Below are 14004 nucleotides of genomic sequence, written 5' to 3' on the forward strand. Positions count from 1 at the left end.
TTTTTTTGTTAAAACTGACTGGAAAGCGCTCTAAGGGGGTGCCGTGCGTATGTCGGCGAGCGCCGGCACAGACGGGGTCCATACTTGTATAGTTTAGCTAGCTTGTTACAAATAACTGTAACTTGACATTGGCTAATCATTGTAAAAGCCAGACGAGAGAGAAAAAAAAAAAGTTATTAGTTGGCAACACTGCGCTCTTATTCATGGATGCATGGATTTCTTTAGACTTTTATTTGAAGTGAAAATAATTAAACTTAATTTCTTTTTGAATTTCAAAGGAACTATGAAATTAAATTAAAGTATTAAATCTGCAATTAAGTAGTGCGGGTCTTCTCCGTTTGGTCGGAACGGCCAAGCGGGGGTACGGGCCTCGAGGCATGGCCTCCTTACCCGGGTGAGGCGCAGGGCAACATTGTACCCTGGTGGTGATCTTTTAGCCGGGATTTCACCGGCTAGGGCCCGCCATCTTGGCTTTTAAAAGCAATTAAAAGTCCCGCCACTGCTAGTTCCATATTATTCCGTGCGGAAATAATGGCGCTAGTAGTATCGGTGTATGTCGCAAAACTTTTGTAGGGAGTTACGCTTCTTCTCTCGTAAGAGAGTAGTATATTCTTTGCTTTAGACTGGTATATAGTGATCTGTGCATGGATTTATGTTTACTGTTTGTGAATGTGAATTTCATTTTCCAGTTTTCACAAAAAAAAAGCCAAAGCTCGTCAATAATTGGTAGTGTTTATTTTGAAATAGTTGTGATACTAAAATTAAATTAGTATATGTTACCTACTAAAGCGTGCTGTAAACATGAATGTGGACGACATAGAAAAACTGAGTTGCAGTAAGTCATTCTTCCCTTTTCTCATTAAAGTAACACCGGCTAAAACAAATCATTCAATATATTAATACTTAATTATTATAGGAGTTCCTTCAGCCTTGGTGCGTATAAATCGCAACGCATCGACGATGCATTTCTCTAAGCCGGGTGCCAAATACGAGCCTCCGAATCACTGTGCTCGCAGAAAAAACGCCACTCGCACAGTCACCGGCTCACAGAAGGCCTGCTAGAGTACTTATTTTGAATCTTATCATTGGATCTGTAATTTGGTGGGATTATAAGGTACTCTTTTGTCAAAATTCCAGACTATAGGGGGTCTTAGGCAGTACTCTATAATCCGACAAATTCGATAGTTCAACATCCACTGTATTTTGCTTTAAAATACAGCTATAAGTATATACAGGTTAGGAAATGGTATATCTGAATAAATTGGTGGGTTTCAGAGGAAGAAATCTTTGAAGTGAGTGATGTAGAGCCCTCTGCCAGTGAAGATGTCAAGATAAATGAGGGGAAGACTATCAAAAAGAGAAGGCGGAGACGCAGGGAAATTGACTTGGTGAGTTTTTCCATGATTTGACTCATAATCTACTAGACAGGAATTTGTAGAATAGTTCTATAAATATAAATTACTAGCTGTTGCCCATGACTCCATCCATGTCCCACGGGAACTGTCCCATGGATTTCCAAAAAAATCTGTCATATAAACCTTGTCTAAACAATTACAAACACAAAACAAAGAATTGTCCAATTTGGTCTAGTGGTTCTCAAGTTATGACGTGACCAAGGAGAAAAGGGATTCATTTTAGGGTTTGCGACACATCACGTTGGACGGTTCCAAAGTCTATAACAGACACAGGCAGAATCAATTTTTGTGTTTTGTATATTAAGATGGATTATCATCATTGTATTCACATGCTAGATGTCGGAGGGAGATGAAACAGAAGACGAGGGTCTGAACAAGAAGCTGTACCGCAGACTGAGCCCTGCCCCCGGCCCGCACTCCCCAGCCTCGCACAGGGAGCCCAGGACATGTGTATTGAAGGTAAGCTAACTTGTTTAATCTCAGTCTAAAAAACAAGGTTGCCATTGACTTTGTTGTCACCTGGTAGAAAATGAGGGATGCAGACTTAAGTTAGGGTTTCCTAGGAAGGGGTACCAGCCTGGTAACCTCCTCGTGTGCCTGAGTGTTACAGGTAACAGCTGCGCTTGGGCCCGTGTACCCTGGTAACATGGTTAACGATTACAGGCTTGCCTGTTACCTTTTCACGGCCCGTAAGTACGGTAAGCACTATTCGTCAGGGTCCACCAATAAATAGGCAAAATAGGAAAGGCTTTGATGGAAAATGAATTATTTAAAGACTTAATTTTAGTACACTCTACAAACAATAAACTTACGATTGGAACCTAAAGTCATGAGGTTTGACAGTTCTAAATTAAATATTTTGCTTTTTCTGTCCTTTTCTTATTATATTGGTAAGAACAGATGCGAATACGCAAAAGTTTAGTTGTCATCAGAAACAGTATTGTATAGTATGGAATATTATAAATTGAACAATTGAAAAGAGCAACCGCCGAGTTTCTTGCTGGTTCTTCTCGGTAGGAACGGCATTCCGAACCAGTGGTAAATAATTTGACGATTCAAAAGCACTTGTAAAAGTTTATTTAAATAAGAATCTATTCTATTCTATTCAGTACCATTTTCTGAAATATTTTTCACTGGTTTCCCTTCAGGCGAGCCAGAAGCGTCGGCCGCTCTCCCGCCTGTTGGAGCAGCTTCTCCGCAACCTGGAGAAGCGCGACCCGCACCAGTTCTTCGCGTGGCCGGTCAACGACAACTTCGCGCCCAACTACTCCGTCATCATCAAGCGCCCCATGGACTTCTCCACCATCAAACAGAAGATAGACGACAACGAGTACAGATCGCTCAATTGCTTTATTGTAAGTGTAATCTGCTTCAGAAAAACTGGTGAGTGAGGAAAAAATTAACTTCAATCTTGGTTTGTAAATGTTATTTGGTTGGTACTTTTTGCAAGATTGAACTTTAAATTTTTAGGGTTCCATACCTCAAAAGAAAAACGGAACCCTTATAGGATCACTTTGTTGTCCATCTGTCTTGTCTATCAAGAAAACCTATAGGGTACTTTCCGTTGACCTAGAATCATCAAATTTGGCAGGTAGGCAGGTCTTATAGCACAAGTAAAGGAATAAATCCGAAAACCGTGAATTTGTGGTTACATCATTTAAAAAAAATGTGTCTCAATTTTCAAAGTAAGATAACTGTACCAAATGGGGTATCATATGAAAGGGCTTTACCTGATTTTTAAACAGCTTTTTATTGATTTTTGAGCATAATAGTTTTTGATTTATCATACAAAATGTCTCAGTGCGCGAGTCTGACTCGCACTTGGCCGGTTTTTTTAATATTATAGCCATTCCAAAACATAACTTCATATATCCTGATGATAAATATAGCATAAATGTGTCTGCATGTTATAGCTATAATTAGCACTAGATAAGTATAGTATTTGAGCAGGTAAACATGATAGGTTGCAAGTACATGGCATTTTGTTCCCAGAGTGACTTCAAGCTGATGTGCAACAACGCGATGAAGTACAACAAGCCGGGCACGGTGTACCACAAGGCGGCCAAGCGCCTGCTGCACGCGGGCCTCAAGCAGCTCACGCCGCAGAAGCTGCGCCCGCTGGGCGACATCCTCACCTACATGTACGAGATACCCATCCGGGAGCTGGGCTTCGACATTGGCAAGATGGATGTGGTAAGTGGTTTCAAATCTCTAAGATCGACAGTGAATTTTATTGTCTTTGTGGCTTCAAAAGTACTCATTTATAGATAGATAGATAGATAGATAAAAACTTTATTGCACACAAAACATGAACTAATCAACACAAAAGGAAGAAACAGAAAAAACTAAAAGCAATTGCATTTGCAAAGGCGGCCTTATTGCTCAGAGCAATTTCCACGAGGCAACCTTTGGTGTAAAAAGAAACTAGGTGTTTTGGATAGTACTAACACTTATTTATAGACTTAATGAAAAGTGAATATTTTACACTGTACTTTATGGTCCAAAGCACTAGATAAAAACTGAAACTAGAATACAAATAATATTTGTATTCTATTCTGTTTAATTTAAGAAAAAACTGTAAAGTCCGTTGGGTGACTTTAATGTTCACAAATTAGTAACTTGATTAAAATGTTGTGTGAAAAAATAAATTACTTTTCATGCCACAAAGATAATGAAAATTGTGTGTAAATTTGTAATTTATTAGATTTAGAATAGAAGTAAGTAAACCTGAAAAGAAAAATTGATCAGCAAAAAAAAAAAAAAAACTTGTAAGTACAGTACTACCACTTTTATTAGTTAGTTCATGTACTTGCGCAGAATCTTATTTTTCACAGCCAATCATAGCGCGCGTCCGTCCGCTATTGGTTGTTGACTACGCGCCATGTTTTGTACGCACGAATTATGAGTGAGATAGCACGAGTCTGTTGTTCTTGTGTTTTAAATCTTAACGTCAAGCAATACGGTTTGTATTCCATTGGTGTACATTCGGTTTTAGTTTGCGCTTATCTGCGCAAACGAATGTTGCCGATGCAACTTATTTGTTTATTTGTTCTGCTAAAAACTAACTCAAAATCATTAATTCAAAGTAGGTACTATTGTACTCCTTTTGATAGTCAGAATTGTTAGATTTGTAAGGTGATAATTAATTAATTACAGGTATGGTCCTTGCAGGGAGTCCTAATGCGACAGTGTACTCTTAAGTTAACTTATACCTACTATAAAGTCAAAATAAAGTACCTTATAAAAGTGGTGGTACCGTAACTTGCTTAAAATGAAACTGCAGTTTTGCTGAAGTTTAATCTGAAGCATAGATAGGATGCCTTAACCGTATTTACAAATGCAATGTTTTACAACGCAGCCATTACGGACATACGGTCGAAAGGTTTGCAATATAATTATATTACGTAGTGACATGCACTTGGGCAAGCACAGGCAAACACTATTGTTTCCTTTGACTAGTTCAATCCAAAATTATATCTACAATTAGTTAGAGATTCGATATAAAATACGATAAAAATCTTTTTATATCACTTCTCCATAAGAACCAACCAATATTTAACACTATTACAAATATTTTTTGATATTGCAATGAAAAAATATAACTTGTCTTGAAAATTTCAAAAATCTAAGCTCTAATTAAAAAATCTATTTGCTCTTTCAAGTAAAAACTGAAAAAGAGGTAAATACAATTCACTTTAATTCAAAATGTAATTTCTGCAATTTATTTGTACCTGGGAGTATGAAATGTGTATTAAAAATTAAACATATATGTATATTAGTGCTGTGTTAGTCTATGGTACATCTTATTCTAATTCCAGTTTTTTTTTGTGTACAAAGAGCAAAAATCTTTTAGATCACGAATTATTCAGGTTTCTTAAATGTCCCCTGTAAATTATTTTTGTCGCCTGAGTAACCCTAATTCGTGAATCTATATAATTTTCATATACTTATGGATAGAGCACTCCTAATACCTACCTACTTGAAGCAAATACCTACATAATGCTATCCCACTTCGACTGCCGTTTGAGAGCGAGAGGTCAGACACCACTAGGGGTCTTCTCGCTCTAATTTGTTAGTTAAAGTGAGATAGCGATAATTAGATTAAAGCAGGCATTAAGAGCGCCTTAATATATATTAAGCGATACTTTTACTATACATTCATGCCCTAATCCCATTTTTAGAGTTCCGTACCTGAAGGGTGCTAGCGTGACTCTATTGCTATGCCTCCACTGTCCGTCTGTCTGTGGACTGTATCTCATAAATCGTAATCGGTAGAGCTGAAATTTTCAGTGTGTATTTTCTATTGCAGCTGTAACAAATAATAAAAATTTCTTATACAATGATGATATCTTGTACAATGGTGCGGAACCTTTCATGTGTAGGTGCTAATCGCACTTGACCGGATTTTATCCCCTTAATCTTCAACCTAGAATTCCAATAATGTCTGTGCTTCCCCTTAGAAACTAGATTTTTCCGCTTTACCGACTTTGAATGGGTGTTGTTTTGTTATTAGCTGAGAACGCGTCATAACATTATAGTGCAGACTTTTGCATGTTCTGTGTGCGGGCGAATACGATATTAAGCCACTGCGTTGCTTCGGTAGATGCTTTCAAACATTCTACGTACTAATGTCTTTCATAGACATAAACGAAAAAAAAATTGCTGTACCATAAAAAAGTTTTGAAAAGCCGTCAATGTGTGAAATTGGAGTTTTTTTGCATGAATTATTAGACTTAATATCCTATTTGCACTGCACGAGACATAAGGCGCGATTTATACATAAGTGGCATGTGGCAGAAAGGTGGCGCGGATCATTCATTTATTGAATTTAGAATTGACGGAGCCAGGGAATCGTTTTACTATGTCGTCTCGACATATCCACAGCTGGACGAAGGTCTCTTGCAAGGATCTCCACAGTAAACAGACTTGTCCCGCTTGTGTCATAACTCCTAGCTACTCGCTTGAGATCGTCCATCCTATTTGGGTGCCTGTTCACTAAAGCGAAGCAGGACGGAGATGTGCTCAGTAGAATATTTTTTTTTGCGTCTGTGGAATCTGGTAGGTCTACTAAATACGTCTCATCTCCGCTTCGCTTTACTCCGCTTCAATGGACAGATACCTTTAGACTGAGATATTTAGAGCGTACTTTGGCTCAGACTAAAACACGTTTAACAGGAGGAGACTGCAAGGTATCGTCAAAGTTTGCACCCGTACGTAGTCAAAATTCCACGGACGCGTATGAAGCGATATGCATCCTCGTTTCTAATCCGAACCGCTAGGATATGCTACCCTTTCACCATCAATTTCCCTGACAACTTTATAACTTACCTGTATATATGTAGGTACCTTCAAGTCAAGAGTGAATAGGCATCGACTAGGCAAGCGCGCTCCATCTTAGGCTGCACCATCCTTTATGTCCAGCTGTGGAAATCCATTCAAGTCTACAACGATGACGATGACTGAAGAAAAATATGACCACGTCTTATCTCCGCCATACACCACTTCTGTATAAACCGTGCCTAAAACAACTGAACGGTCTTATCACAAAATACGGGTGCCTTGTGACGGATAAACGGGCATGAATTATAAACCTGGATATGTAAAACTTACTTATCGCTATCCCACTTTGACTGCCGAGCGAGAGCGAGAGATCGCGCCTTACTGGAGTCTGATCTCTCGCTCTAACTTGTTAGTTGAAGCGTGATAGCGATAAGTATTTGCTTTAAGTTAGTATTGGAAGTGAACTCTCCATTACATCAAGGTCTGTTTAAAGTCTAAACCGCGCCAAAAGTTTTTGTGGTAAGACAGGAAATGTCGGTGTCGGGTCGGTGGAGTGCAAAATTGATCCTTATCCCCTTAGCATAAGGTGCTGAAACGCAGCAGCCCGCTGAAGTCGGGCGGCTCGGAAGCGGAGGTGGTGTCGGATGGTGGACCCGACAGACAGGATGGAGACAGCGTCAAGATACAGATGGAGGCGGCGCGCGAACAGCATAGGAAAAGACTCGCTAAGAAAGGTTTGTCTTCTGTCATCATCGCCGTTTCAATACTGAGCACGGCTCTCATCTCAGAATGAGATAGGTTTGGCCATAGCTGGTCATAACTACCACACTGGTCAAGTGTGGACAGACACACCTTTGACATTATTATGGAGAATTCTCAGGCATGCAGGTTTCCTCACGATGTTTTATTTCACTGTTATTTTCTGTACTCCCATGAAAAAATTCGCGCTCACTACGTTTCTTGCTCGTGTTCTAAACATTGATAATGAATTTATGTTTGTAAACATTTTGGAAATTTAAAAATTGCATTGGATTTACTTGTATTCAGTTATCATTGAATTTATAAAGGTGTTATGGTATGGTTACAAGTTACTACTATCACGTTAGCGTGAAGTGGATCTAAATACCTTCGGTTCAAGGTTCGCGTTTGTCTACAACAAAAAGGTTTGCAAAACAAAACCCGAGGGTACTGAATAAACTAGGTATTTTAAAACAATGATGTATGTCAGTTCTTCTTTGACAAAATTATCGATATCTACACGAATTTTTTTCACGTTGTCGAGGTGTACAAAGTATACCTCAGGATATATTAAGGACTTATATTTTTGCACAAGTTGTGATCGAAATAAGAAAAAATTTAAGCTCGCTTCGCTTGCGGCAACATCGAGCGCATCTATCTTTAACCACTTCCTCATAATATTTATTTTCCTTTCAGCTTTCCCGCGAATGGATGCGGAAGGCAAGACCACGTTGAAGCTGGTGACGCACACCGTGGAAGGCGCGGGGGAAGACAAACCCATGACCCTGGGACAGTACATCGGAAAACTGGCGCAGGGGACGGGTTCTCTGCATAGTGAGTCCCTGGCCTAGTTGGTGTCCACCTTTCAAAGCCGCGCTGTTCGAGGTCGCCATTTGTGTACCGTGGGACCCCCAACTTCTATCGGTTTTTTTTTTTTCTAAAAATATCGAGCAAACGAGCAAGCAGGTTACCTGGTGTTAAGTGATTACCGCCGCCCATGAACATTTGCAGCACCAGAGGTACCGTCGATGCCTAGTCGGCCTTTCAGGAATTTTTTGGTCCGCCCCTTGAATTAAAAGTGATCTGATATCTTGCACTCCAGGGACGGGCTATTACGGATACTTTTGTCCTAGAAAATTAGAAGTTCGCACGGGATTTTTATAAACATAAATACGCGGACGAAGCTGAGGCAACATCTAGTTACTCAATATAATTCTCTCGCCAGCCACTCGCGAGGACCGGCGCAACATGGCCAAGTGTGTCAAACCTCTAAACTACGGACCCTTCAGCTCCTACGCGCCGGCTTACGATGGCACCTTCGCTTCTCTCACCAAGGACGAGTCGCATCTCATCTACCACACGTTACGTAAGTATTGTGTAGGCTTAAAAAGGCCAGAACCCAGAGCCATAAAGCTACTTAAAAAAAAATCAGCCAAGTGTGAGTCAGGCTCGCGCATCGAGGGTTCCGACAGAACTTCGGAGAGGAACAATATTTTTTTCAAAATTTTACACGATAAATCAATAACTTTTATGCATAAAAATAAGTGAACATTTGTTTTAGAATGTACGGGTAAAGCCTTTTTACATGATACCCCACTTGGTATAGTTATCTAAGAAGTTTAACTTCAAATAATTCTTGAGTGCTATTAATGAACATTAGCTCTTTTATAACGCTCTATTCCTATAAATTAAAACTCCAACAAGCCTTTACGACTATATTCCAGCATCAGAAACGGGTCAAGGCAACGAGGAGATGTTGCGTTTCGCGGCCGACTCGCCGTGGCAACACATCTACGACATGGAGGCCCTGTTCCCCGACAAGAAGGCGCAGCCCGACACGCCCGCGCCTAAGGAAGACAACGTTAGTACACGTACTAGTCACTTCAATACTTCCAGCATCAGAAACGCGGCAACGCACAAACAAATTCCTCAAAAGCAGGCAACGCATTGGCAGTTCCTCTAGTGCTGCAAATGTTCATGGGCGGCGGTAACCACTTAACATCAGATGATTCGCCTGCTCGTTTGCTAACAAACAAAAAGGCAACGAGAATTTTGCCAATGCGACTCATAAAAGTGCTATAACCATTTTTTTTGTTTCAGGATCTATCCAAAGTTAAGGTTGATATCGAGCAGCTGCGTTCCCTGTCCGAGCTGGGCATAGACGTGGACTTCTTGAGCGAGATAGAGGATGACGTGAAGCAAGCGCAGCACGACTACGGGCTCGCGTCCGCGCTGCAGCACACCTACCAGCTGCTGGCCAAGCTGGAGAAAGAACAGAGGGACCGGTGAGACTTTGATGCTACCAAATGCTGAAATGACTTGCCTCCTCCCTTGCTTTATAAAAACGACGGTAAAGTGCGGAGAGAACCGTCAGAGCGTCATACCAAAAATTTTGAATACGCTACTTACCTTCTTTCCCGCATGACGTAAGCGTCAATCTATCCATCGAAAGAAGCCTAATCGCCTACTGAGATTTTTGGCTCTGTCTTTCGTATGGGATTACGTGACAGAGAGAGTGTTATACTAACTTATTTGCGCGGTTAGAGTATAATAAGGGATAGCATCGCCTCCTCGCTTCGGCACCAATGAATCTTCTAGCATGACGATCTACTGTATCCCATGCATCGAGCTGGTCTATTGAAACTACTATTTTTATTGTTCCCAGTCTGTCAGCGACGGTGCCATGGCACCTGTCGCAGTGCGCGCGCGCGGGCGGGGCGGAGCGCGAGGCGGCGCGGCTGGCGGCGGCGTGGCTGCGCGGCATGCTGGCGCGGGTCCCTCCGCATACCGTGGCGCCGCTACCCGCTATACGCGCCGCCATGGGCGTCACCTTAGAGCATCTGGGTAAGCGGTTAGTTCCCAAGCTGTCAGCAACAGGACCGCGGTATCTCTCCCAATGCTCGCGCTCAGGCTGTGCGGAACTCGAGGCGGCGTGCTAGGGAAAGAAAAAAAATGCATTTATTTGTTATTAGTGTCATAGATAAAAACAAAGCGTACATTTTCATCAGTGACACCACCCCAAATTGGATTGTATTTATGTGTGTTCCACCGTAGAGCTTAAACTACTGAGGCGATTTTGATGAATGAGGTGTCAATGGATTCGTTATTATATCGCCCGGGTGACAAAGGCTTTTTTTATAGGAAAAAAATAGACCCAACATGTTATATCCAAAAAGTGGAGGTCTCCAAAATTTTTTTTTGCTATTGTATCGAGTGGTATATCAAATGAAAGAGGAAAAAATTCTGAGTTATTAAATATAAATATAGTACATTGTTAAAATACAGACAGAAAATAAGCTTTACTACTTATATGTATCGCTATCTGTCGGAAGTTCGCGGGTAGTAGTCGAGTTTTAGTTTAACTTCATCTTGTTTACCATCTCATTCTCTGTACCTTCGCAGACACTCCGATGGCCGTGGACGACTTCGAGCTGGAGATGAACGAGCATCGCGACACCGTCTCCGACCCCGACTCGCGCTCCAGCCACGACAAGTGAACAGACTGACTCATATCTATAGACTGTACTATATCCACGGAAAGAACTTAGTATAGCACTCTCTCTGTTATGTGATCCCATACAAATGACAGAGACAAAAATCTCAGTGGGCGTTAAGACCCCGCTTACACTAAAACCAAAAAATGTAAGATTTCAAGTTCCAAATTTACCATCATACGAAAGACACATAATTGAGTACATGTATAAAATTGAATTCTTTGGTATTGACATTTAATGTATCGTATTTACAAAGACTGTGTGTCATATTATATACAATCATAAACATGTTTTCAAAGAGCATTCGAAATGCAATTCAAAAAACTTTTGAAATTCAATTCGAAAACATGGTTTCGTTTGTGATTGGTTTTTGACTCAAAATAATTAACGCCCACGGAGACTTTTGGCTCTGTCATTTGTATGGGTGCGTAACAGAGAGAGTGATATGCTAACTTCCTTCCTCGGATAGACTAGTATATTTTATTTTATTTTAAGCTTTTATCTATTACTTTTTAATATGTAAATAAACAATGAATATTTCTACAGCCTTTTACTTCGATCCCTATAATAATTTGTCTTAAAATCCTATCATACTACTTTTTACTACTACATATCAATGTCTCGTTTTAACTCTGACCTAGTCTCAGCAAAGTCAAAGTAGTACACTCTAATCCCAGCCTAAGACAGACAAACTAGAAAATATACATTTCCAAATTGCCCCTAGCAAGCAATAAACCAAACCTGGGCCATCTCATACTACCATAGCGCTCACCACTGCCTTAGGAGTTGTATTTTATCAATATCAAATTAATCCACAAATAAAAAAAAATGTCTTGTGGGAGGCTACGGCCGGGCTTGCCATCTTACCGGCAAAGCCGTGTCGCTAAGCGATTTAGCGGACTCCGGTACGATGCCGTGTAGAAACTAGAAACTAGGGTTTAATAAAACGCCCATATCCTTTCCAAGTTAGCCCGCTTCCATAAAAATAGCCTATGTGTAGGCTTTTTTTTAGCAAAAAATTGCAAGCAAACGAGCAGGCGGTTCACTTGATGTCAAGTGATTGTTAAGGCTATAATTTTTTATCCCGAAAAATCGAAGAGTTCATAAAATCACACTTCACACATATGTATTTGTATGTGTGTGTATGTTTGAAACGCGCAAAAACTACTGGACGGATTTGGCTGGAAATGGAGATAGATTATATTTTTATACCGTAAAAATCTATGGTTCCCGCGGGACTTTGAAAAATCTAAATGCTCGCGGATGAGTTAGTGGGCATCAGCTAGTAAAAAATAAATTAAAAATATTCGCACGACTCGATAACAACAGATCACCTGCCTCTACAATCAACTGATCGCCCCCTCATTCGTGCAGCGTACCTACAGACAGACTACAGACTTGACTGTACATTATACTCGCTATAGTGTGTGAAAGGAGCGGCGCACGCGCTCACACGCGCGCCGCACGCGACCGCGGCGCGGGCTGGATGGGGGAGGCCGATGCGCCGTGAAATATCGACGACCAATTAAACATTATTGCGATGGGGAGATTTTACTTTTTGCTTTCGAGTTTACTTCCTTTTCGTAATGAAATGATAAGCTCAGCGTGATGATGGACAGTAAGATGACAGAGTTAAAACGAGACAGATGTATATCTCTCACATAAATCTGTCTCGTTTTCGTTCGTCAATCTTATTAAGTCTAAGACTGAGAACTATTATCTATAGAGCGCACTTTGACTTTGCTCAGACTTAAGACACTGTTGAAACGAGACAGCGTTATACGGCTGGCATAAATCTGTCTTGTTTTAACAGAGATTTAAGTCGAAGCAAAGACAAAGTGCGCTCTAGAAAGCATCCAAGCAATCTCTGTAGGCACCTTTCGTCAAAATCGGTTAAACAGACGAGCCGTGAAAACACAAGACAGACAAACTTCGTATTTATAATAATAGTATGAAGTAATGCATTTAGAGTTGAAGCTTATACATATATTATGTACTAGAAGCTGCCTCTCAAACTCTTTGTCTGCTTGACTCAAACCTGTCCTGCGTCAATCAATAGTCTGTGTTTTAATGCAATTTAGCTTTATCTACGTATCCATAGGCAACTAACTGTATGATTTTCCCACAAACTTTCCCAAAGCATTTAGAAAACAAAGGCAATCGAATCCAAGAACCCACCCCCGTATACCGTATCGCCCCCGTTTACCCTTCGTTCACACGGGAACTTACTATCTACCAACTTAGTTACACACTTCGATTGGCCAAAAATACATCTTATGTATAGGTAATAAAGCTTATAATGGTGTCATTACTATGTTGGTAATATTGTAACATAATATGATAATGTTTTTTTCATAGAGCATATTTGCTTGGTGACATTTAGTGGTGTTGACTAATCGACGAGGGTATTGTATTGGGGCACTTAGGTAATAATATGGTACATTCATACTAGAAAGTAGAAACACTCGTGTCACGGTAATATTAATATTACCGTGCTCGTGTCATCTAAGAATGCCTCGTACGGTAGGTACGTAATATACCTACCGTACGAGGCATTCTTAGATGACATTGAATATTTATCTTCGCATGTATACCTACTTACCTATCTACGAGTAACTATACCTATATTATAAGTATTTAATTAATACGAGTAAACACTTGAGTAAACATTACACAAGTCGTAGGTAATTAAAGAAATTAAAAAAATATAACTTGAACAGCGAACTAAAAAGTACGAAAGTCACATGTTTAAAAATGTAACTTAAAATTAAAAAAACCCCCGACACAAAAACCTTTATAAGAAAACTAGGAAAGAGGCATCGATGGCGAGAGCTGATAACTTTCAAACGGCTGAACCGATTTTCTTCGATTATAGCTAAGAACACTCTCGATCAAGCCACCTTTCAAACAAAAAAAAAAACTAAATTAAAATCGGTTTTTGGATCGGGGGTTAAAAATGGGACATACAGGCGGCATTTTGTTTTTAATTTATAACCAGTGTCACTCGGGATGACGTAAGGATTCTAATACTCCATCTAAATCTGTTCGGGCATTTAGAAGTTATGGTGGAATAAAGA

General features: G+C 40.2%; 1 protein-coding gene across 2 annotated transcripts; it reads left to right on the top strand.

Annotated features, from left to right (window-relative positions):
* Positions 1-650: 650 nt before the first annotated feature.
* LOC123875849 (bromodomain-containing protein 7-like) lies at positions 651-11467 on the top strand. Of its 2 annotated transcripts, XM_045921901.1 has the most exons (13): positions 651-835; positions 1276-1388; positions 1752-1874; positions 2564-2770; positions 3408-3608; positions 4774-4797; positions 7276-7429; positions 8130-8267; positions 8659-8799; positions 9158-9294; positions 9534-9718; positions 10099-10277; positions 10836-11467. In XM_045921901.1, the coding sequence occupies exons 1-13, from the start codon at positions 802-804 to the stop codon at positions 10928-10930; spliced, it is 1731 nt and encodes a 576-aa protein (XP_045777857.1). In that variant the 5' UTR covers positions 651-801; the 3' UTR covers positions 10931-11467. The 2 variants fall into 2 exon arrangements, with proteins under 2 accessions (XP_045777857.1, XP_045777863.1); XM_045921907.1 differs by lacking the exon at positions 4774-4797.
* Positions 11468-14004: the final 2537 nt, after the last annotated feature.

Source organism: Maniola jurtina, chromosome 2, assembly GCF_905333055.1.
Source record: "Maniola jurtina chromosome 2, ilManJurt1.1, whole genome shotgun sequence".
Taxonomy (NCBI): domain Eukaryota; kingdom Metazoa; phylum Arthropoda; class Insecta; order Lepidoptera; family Nymphalidae; genus Maniola; species Maniola jurtina.

Bases quoted from the DNA above. Each gene is read 5' to 3' on its own strand.
- LOC123875849 (XM_045921901.1), top strand. From the start codon at position 802: ATGAATGTGGACGACATAGAAAAACTGAGTTGCA. The intron at 836-1,275 runs GTAAGTCATTCT...GGTGGGTTTCAG, and splicing joins CATAGAAAAACTGAGTTGCA to AGGAAGAAATCTTTGAAGTG. The intron at 4,798-7,275 runs GTTTGCAATATA...TTATCCCCTTAG, and splicing joins TACGGACATACGGTCGAAAG to CATAAGGTGCTGAAACGCAG.